The sequence below is a fragment of the Borostomias antarcticus genome (assembly GCF_949987555.1).
Source record: "Borostomias antarcticus genome assembly, chromosome: 22".
NCBI classification, from domain to species: domain Eukaryota; kingdom Metazoa; phylum Chordata; class Actinopteri; order Stomiiformes; family Stomiidae; genus Borostomias; species Borostomias antarcticus.
In genome coordinates, this window is record NC_140255.1 from 4202347 (window position 1) to 4211344 (window position 8998).

The window sequence follows — 8998 nt, forward strand, 5'->3', positions numbered from 1 at the left end:
AATCTAGTGCTTAAGTCAAAATGCAAAAGCAGCAAAATACAAATAGGCTACATAGGTGCCTAAGAGGATGGGTCGGGGTCAGGCTTCTTCAAGAGATGAGTTTTGAGCCTGCAAGTTATGAAAGGCAAGCCACAACATGGCCATAACTCAACATTAACATAGAGTTGTTTGAGATGTTTTCACATGAATGTCTCACTCCACGCAGCATTTATTTGCACTCTATGCTACAAAAAGGAAACTGTCCCCATCAACAATCCGGAAACATGATATTTGTCGAACAAAGTATATGAACTATCTCAAAAGGCCACATACAGTAGTGACCCCACAAGGCAGTAGCAACTCACTGAAAGGTCAACTTTAACTAGGAACAGCTGACCTGTGCAAGCTTAGCCCAAGGAAAGAGCAGGACATGCTAAAGGGCAAGGTTCAGCCCAGGGACCGAACCAAATCCCTTACAATGGTGTTAAGTTCTACTCCAGGTTTTTACAGCATTATAATGTCACTCCAGATGACATTTGACCCGCAGTCCCCAATAATCTCTGTGATAAATGTGGAGATAAATACAGATCTCCTTGCTTAGCTGTTAACTTCTCTCTGCCCTTTGGGGCTGATGTGTTCTGCCCCTGCAGGTGTGACCACGGTGCTCACTATGACCACTCTGAGTATAAGCGCTCGTAACTCGCTACCTAAGGTGGCCTATGCCACCGCCATGGACTGGTTCATCGCCGTCTGCTACGCCTTTGTCTTCTCTGCATTGATTGAGTTCGCCACTGTCAACTACTTCACAAAACGAGGCTGGGCTTGGGACGGAAAGAGCATTGTGAATGACAAGGTAAACAACGCCCACCCCTGGCCTGGTGCCTTTATGTTCACAGAGAAATAATAGAGGTGTTTATGTGTTGAAGGGGCCACTATAATGAAATAACTAAAGGGGTTTTAAATGTGCTTGCATAATATGCATTCAGCCAGAGGCAACACAATATGCATGCAACACTGCAACACAAGCAACACTAGACCTGAACAGTATGCATGTGGATGTGCAGTAAAGGCATATGCATGGATGTCTGTAAGGAATAATTGTCAGACTGGTCCTAGAAAAGAGAAATATGCCTTTTTACTGTACGTTATGATCAGGATGTAAAAACAACTTGGAATCTTAAGTGTGGCCAGCATGTAAATGCCTATTGCTGGACTCCATAGTTTGCAGGAGTTGATAGAAGGCACTTAATTGCTGAGTGTGCCTTTCAATAAGCCTCGTTGTTTCACTGGCTGGATTCTCTTCACTGTACTGTACTTCAACTAAAAACCTTTCAGTGGTGTTTCCACTGTGTGCTTGTGTGGGCAGAGAGAAGACACAGATTAAGCCATTTTGATGCTATCTTCCTGAGTGCAGGCACAGCACAGCTTACCTTTTGTTTTCAGCCCCCTGTCACCTGCGTAGCACCCAGGCTATTGGACAGGTCAGGTGATAACTAATGTGCTGAGGCTAACTACAGAATGCTATGTGTGCTCCTACAAACCAGTCTGGGTGAGCGGTGGAAGCAGATGGTTGTTTCTGTACTTATTATATAACTTTCTGTTCATTGTTATATCAGTTACCATTGTGACTCAATGTTGCTAGCGATCTTTAAGATGGTAAAGACAAACACTAAAATGTTGACATTGCAGTTGATGGTTGGCAGTTAAAAGTCGACGCTGCAACTTGTCAGTAAATCTGAGAGCTTGCAGGTCTTCATTCTGCCACTGCTCTGCATTTAGATTGATGCATTAGCCTTTCCCAGATCCCATTAACTCTCATTAACAGCCTCGCTCTGCCCATTCATCTATAAACTTGGACAGGATGTGACAGTGACAGGTCTGATGACTGCCTCTAAACTTTTGGTCCCCCAACAGAAAAAAGAGAAGGCATCTGTGATTAAGAAGAACAATGCCTATGCAGTGGCAGTGGCCAACTACGCCCCCAACATAACCAAGGACTCTGGACTGCCTACTATCGCCAAGGGGGGCGTCGGCGAGCCCAACAAGACCAAGGCAGATGGCAAAGCTGCAGAGAGCAAGAAGACATTCAACAGTGTGAGCAAAATCGATAGGATGTCCAGAATAATGTTCCCGGTTCTGTTTGGGAGTTTCAACTTGGTCTACTGGGCCACATACCTGAACAGGGAACCTGTCATAAAGGATTTGATCCCTTCCAACTAAAGACTCCTTGTACATTGTATTGTATCATAATTTGGGGACTAAAAGACATACCAAATACAACCAGTAACTGCTTACATGTGAGCTTAGCAGACAGTCAATCCCTGGACTGCGTTGACACCCTCTATCTGCTCTTTTTCTACACCACTTTCTGCAGTGCTTTTGAAATAACTTGCCTTTGTAAATGTTTATGTATTTATATTCATGAGTTCTGTATATTTGGTGATATAATCAGTAAATACTATTTAATTTTATGTGCATTGTATTTACCATACACTATGTGGCATTTTGTTTTAAAAGGCGCATTTGCTATTAAAAACGAACAATTTAAGACAAAAGTTGAAAATAAATACTCAGTGCTTTCTTGAATTATACTGGTATGTTCAATTTTATTTTTATTTTTTGTATTACTTTGTTGGCTAACATTTCTCATTGTGTACTGAATTCTAAATTTTGGTCTGAAATTAGCTTTTTATCTGTACAAGCCGATGCAAAAAAAGAAGCCAATTTTGTATATTATGTGAACTAAAATGAATATGAGCATAGTTCATACAGTATCACGCAGTGTGATTATATCACACATTGAGAGTTTGCATGAAGTGTGTTATATTAATGTTTCTTTAACAAGCAAATGTTTTTTCACATGATTGTTTTTTTTGTTTTTTAACCAATCCTCCCCAAACTGAAAAATCTACATTCCAGTTTTAACAATACAAAGAAGTGGCATTCACTTAATCTAGCATCATTGTTTAGACATATCTTCTTACAACAATCTTGTACTGTATGACCTGAGTGGTAAGTGGTCTACAATGCTCAGATATATCTAGCCATATTTTGCCGTTGAAGAAGTGTAAAAACCCAGATATGGACCAAAACAACCCCAAGTGCTTCAGCGTAGACGAAGTATGAAATCGGACCAGTATTTGTACTAGTCTTATACACCTTTATATACATTTTAATAATGTATCTATATTTTTCATAGGCTTATATTATAAATGTGAATTAGAGGTTAGAATGTGTGAGCAATATGCTCATCCAATTGAGTGTTGTACTGGTTCTGTGTACAGTATATGTATTGACTCTTAACCAATCTGTACATGCACATTTCATAATTACATGTTTATCTTGCCATAAGAGGTCCTATGGACTAATTTTGCGTGTGGATGGGTGAATACTTCTGTGTTACTAATTCATGACTTTGGGGTCAACACTATCTTATCATTTTAGCTCTATTTGCCAAACAATCTAACTACACTGCTGGGCATAGAGGGAGTATGACATGCTCCATGTCTCAAATGGAATGTTACAGCAATAATCTGATGGATGAAGCTATCACAGAATTGGATATACTAGTTTGTGTCCGTTCAAAACGTGCCTGTTCAGAACAGGCTGACTGCTTAGTCTCCGGTATTGCTGCTTGCAGCTACTCCAGTGCCGCTCATTCTAACAACTTTACACTAGCACTTCCTTGGGTCCTGAGCAATACACCTCCTGAGCATCATATAGTGCCCAGTTCTCAAGAAAATCAAAACACAGGCAGACATAAAGAGACTCCTTCCATTATAGTATGACTAGAGCAGTGCCGTTCTAAATGTGCGCACTGTGCTCTCTGGCCTCCAGTATTGCTGCTTTCAGTTTTCTTGAGAATCCAAACAACTTCAAAACATGTGTTCGGAACAGTCGGATTGATAACAGTGGCAGTAGCGTTCTCGAGAACTGCTCAATTGCAGCTTTCTCAAGAAAAAACTAACCCCACACAACACTTCGCTTCCTTGGGTTCTGAGCAATACACCTGGCAGATTTTAATTTCATACAATGCCCGGTTCTCAAGACGTAGGCTACATTCAGACAGACAGGCAGAAGACTCCTTCCTTTATATATTTGCCTTTGAAGATGGCACAATCACTGCTGAATTAAGTATATTTATTTATTTATTTATTTATTTATCTGTTTGTTTATCTGTTTGTTTGTTTGTTTACTGAAGTAATTATTTATTTTCTGATTAAATTAATTCATTGGAGTAGTACAATCCCTTAATGTGCAGGACCACCGAGGGTAATCCACGGAGATTACGGCACATTTCCATGCATATTGTCAAAATGTTAGAAATCCTACTGTTTTCTCACTCCCGTCCAGTCTGTTTTTTTATTTTATACTTGCTCTGATTGTAATTCTTTAAAAAGATGTGGGCTAAAAGACTGAGGATATCTGAATAAAGTCTATGATATTGAACAGCTTCCTTGCTGTCTCTGTGAGTTCCCAAAGTCAGGAGGGGTTATACTGTAAAATCCAGGCCTGGATAGGAGGGGGTTATACTGTAAGATCCAGACCTGGATAGGAGGGGGTTATACTGTAAGATCCAGACCTGGATAAGAGGGGGTTATACTGTAAAATCCAGGCCTGGATAGGAGGGGGTTTATGTAAGATCCAGGCCTGGATAAGAGGGGGTTATACTGTAAGATCCAGGCCTGGATAAGAGGGGGTTATACTGTAAGATCCAGGCCTGGATAAGAGGGGGTTTATGTAAGATCCAAGCCCAGATAGGAGGGGGGTTATTCTGTGTACGTTCCAAGCCCAGATAGGAGGGGGGTTATACAGTATAAAATCTAAGCCTAGATAGGAGGTCCAAGCCCGGATTCAATGACAGTGGCCAGACATTTTTACCGTGGTCATAAAATAATCGTGGTGGTCGTTTGGTATGGTAGATTTTTGCAGCCATGTTTTATGTTTGAATGCTTTATGTTTTTATGCCATTTACTCATTCTGGCTGTTGTGTGAAGTCAAGCAAACATGGCGGGCTGCCCGGGCGTAGAGGTGTAAGCGTGTCAGGGTTTGATTATGGCCCCCTCCCCGGGAGACAGATAGACATGGTTCCTGTTTGTTCGTTCCACTCTGACTCTACTCAGGGCTGATGGAAAACAATCTGAACACAGTCATCAAGGTTGGAGATTGAATCTGGTTTGGAAGCCTTTTGAGCTGATAGCATTCAAGCCTTGCCTGCCTCGATCCCAACATCATTCTGTGCAGTGGCCTGTAAGACATTGGGAAGCCAGTCCCAAGTGGGGGTCAGTTTCACCCCATGTGTGTGTACACAATGAAAACTAAAACAGTCTACAAATGGACTTCCACAGCAGCAACCCAGTGAAAGCTATTGATAGAGAATCCTCAGCTACAGCAGCCCGTGCAATTGAAATATGATTTTTAACCAGACTTGAAACCCCACTCAGCAAATAGCATCATGTGCTTGGACAGGCCTACCACCATATTAAGCTAATGTCATTAATGTACTGTAGGCTATGTATGCATTTTCTCAAACATATTTAGTCATCAGAAGTGATAGTCTTCCCTCAATATCTATAACGCTTAGACAGCTCTTTTCAGCTTCTTTTCCACTGACGCAGAATGATCTTCTCAGTCATGGTTGGATTCTCTCTGTATTTGCTGCATGCACACAACAACCATTATATTCCTGGAATCCTTGCCTTCTACCAAATGTGTGAAGCTTTGCTGAGATGTGTGATTTAATTAGTGAAGTTGAACACTGCCAACGTGGGTTGTCATACTCAGTGCTTGTCGCTCAAAACATGAAATTACGAAGAGACATTTGTACAGAGACATAGAAATCCTGTCTGAATATCTATAATAAATGTATCTTAACTTAAGAGTACTGCATCTTTGTAGGTGTACTTTGAATAGCCAATGTTTTGCTTTTATTGATTTCCAACTTCTGGAAACATTTATGAGGCACAAGAGACAACGTATAGGCCAACAACCACTCTAGAAAAATGGACACTGCACATAGTAGCCTACTTTAGTATGTCTTAAATCATCAAATGTTATGGAATGAAATGGACTGGTGTTAACATGCATGCAGTTGTGTGTATCTCTGGTGAAAACCCATGCTGCAGTCTGATGTGTGTCTTTGTGAAAAGAAAATTGTGAGGAGAAAATAGCCTCTCTAAACAGTTTCCTTGGTAACCGCAGAGAGCAGGGATTTTCTTGTTTGAACAGCTAAGTGTCCCATGACAGTACCAGAGCTAAGAATATGAGCATTGAAGAGAGCCTTGTCAGTACGAACATCACTGCCATAAGGTAAAACAAGGACCTGTTATTTACCGAAACATAAATCCCCATCCCCTTTCACCTGATCACCAATATCGGGAGGTAGACTCCATGGCAAATATCTATATAAAAAAACTTTAATCAAGAGAGTATTTAGATCTAAATGCTTAGAGTTGAGAACTGGTTAGTGTTTGTTTATCGTTTCTCTGAAGTGAAGTGTGACTCTGCTACCTGTGCGCGGCAATGATTGGTGTTGCATTGCTTTCACCTCTCAATCCAGACCAGAAATTGCAGGAGAGATTACTTCATGGTCTGCTTGGCAGGAATCAAATAGTCGATGGGTCCGCCTTTAAGTACGCTGAAAAGGAAATGAACATTTGGATCTCCTGCTAACCTGGGGTTGTCTCTTCTTAAAGTAAATCTCAGGTGTGACATTCCTGATCAAACAAATACCATTCTCATCATCAGATGTTAAATCCAGCTCTATTCTGTAGTACAGACTGCCTTAACCCTGTCATAGACATCCTCTATTTTCTTATGCTGATATTCCTTTTGAGTATCAAACAGTATAGTAGTAGTCATGTTTTTATGTTGAATTAATGTTGCTAGCCATGGGTAAAACTTGTTGACAGATCTTTAGATCTGAAATCTAAAGGAAAGTAATCATGAAGACCTGTGCCTATAACAACATTAGATATCCACTCTCAGGACAACCATCACTGTTCATTACAGATTTAATTAAAATGTCATCCACTGTCATCACAGTCGTGTGATGCATAACTACTGTGGACATGCAATTCTGATCCACTGTACAACACGATAGACATTATAAATGATATCTCCTGTACAATGGACAGTTCAATGAATTATTGTGAAAGTAGACGAATCAAATTTAAGCCAAGGATACTGTATCGAATATTTAAGCAGGATGCAGCATGTGTATGTCCATCATCTCACTACTTTTTAATTCATTTACACGTACAGTATATTACACGCATATGTATCCCATACTGTATAGAAATTGTACTTATTGTGCAAATAATTTGTTTATTTTGTATATTTTTAATCTGTAAATGTGTAACTTGTAAATGTGTAATTTGAAAATCGAGTATTGGAGTTTATCTGTATTGAGCATAATCTTGAAGCGTGGAGCAACATTTCCCTGTGACTGTACACCTGTACATTCCACATGACAAATAAAACGAATCTTGAATCTTGAAGAAAATGTTATTCTTCACAAATCAAATGCAATGTGAAGGTCCCTGGTAGTTAGAAGTTCTCACATTTTCAAGCATACAGATCCTTGATTAGTCTATAGCCATTTACATTTCATGATTTCTCCAAAGATAGTCTTGTCTTTGATTATCATTCCAAATAGGGCAACACATAGGCCTAAGTTAAAAATAGACTATCATTGTAAAACTGAAGTAGGCACCATGAATACTTCATGCATGCCCAAGTTGCAGAGAAGATAAGAAAAATTGTCTCTCTCCCTCAGATCCAACCTGCTATAATTAGAATAACCCACAACTGTATGGCAACATCTGCTTGTCATATCAGTGAAATGAGATTAGATGATGGCTGAATCATGTCATGTGATATTGAACATCACTGTGGGGCCTCCTGCCTGCAGCAAAGGTGCAGTCGGCTGTATTGTAGAAGTTACCAAAAATTTTGCTTGAATTTGTAGTTGCCTCAAAAGCACTATAAGAGAAATGTATTTTGAGGGTCTTTTCACTCTCCCCTGTTTGAGGCCAGTGAGGTGCTGGTGAAGTCCAGGGAAAGTAAAACAGTGCTGTTGTGATCTGGAAAACAAGTGTCACAAAATTAAAAGTAATGCATTCCTTAACTGGACTGCACACAACTTCACTGGTCTTAAAGTAATCATGACCCATGAACTTAACAAGTCCAAACACATGGCCATGACACTTCAATCTGTCTCCTAAAACATTGCATAATACTATAAGCTATACCAACCACATATAAGGACGATATCATTTGCTAAGGCACTTCTACAGGTCTTCCGGACACGTGGGTGTTTGGCTCACTTTGATGAAAGGGAGATGTTTTAAATCTAGGTGTTGCTCTCCCACGCTGTCTTCAAGACATGCCACAAGACTCCTCAGTGTACCTCTCTGTGCTGTGTGTTTCTTATTAATTTGTGCATGTGGGTGTGTGTGTGTGTGTGTGTGCGCCGAGCCATGCGTGTGAGTGTGTGTGTGCGTGTGCATGTGTGTGCATGCGTGAGTGTGTGTGTGCGTGTGTGCATGTGTGTGCATGCGTGTGTGTGTGTGTGTGTGTGTGTGTGTGTGCGCGCGCACTACAGGGATTGCTCCTTTTCTACACATCCCACATACAGTACAACTAGTGGGTAGATGCATGTATGCCATATAAACACAGCTGAATATTGTAGAGTAGCCATGATCATAATTCACTGAGGTCACCACAGAGAAGGGTTTCCCTTTCCTGTCATACAGTGTTTGGATTTTTGCAACCCAAATACTGAGAGCATACTATCAAAGATACCAGGGATAAAAGCGAGGGGATATTTCATTTGTCGAGCTTCTCTTCTGAAAATTAATGCAGAAACCTTGTATGTGAGGGTAGCTGGATGATGTTGCTATGGCAATGATTTCCCTTTTGTCCCCTTTCTCATCTACTGTATAGACTAGAGCGACACCATGTGGGAGTTAACGGAATAGCATGGGAACAACACCTGACATCCCTGGAACCCACATAT

General features: G+C 40.6%; 1 protein-coding gene across 1 annotated transcript in view; it reads left to right on the forward strand.

The window, feature by feature from the left end:
• The window catches only part of gabra2b (gamma-aminobutyric acid type A receptor subunit alpha2b), a gene marked incomplete at its 3' end in the record, with an annotated part of 51187 nt that extends 48988 nt beyond the window's left edge, over positions 1-2199 (forward strand). Inside the window, exons 7-8 of the mRNA XM_084456304.1 lie at positions 630-832; positions 1894-2199. Coding sequence (XP_084312430.1) covers positions 630-832; positions 1894-2199 — 509 coding nt within the window. The remainder of the gene's footprint in view (positions 1-629; positions 833-1893) is intronic.
• Between the last annotated feature and the right edge of the window lie 6799 nt (positions 2200-8998).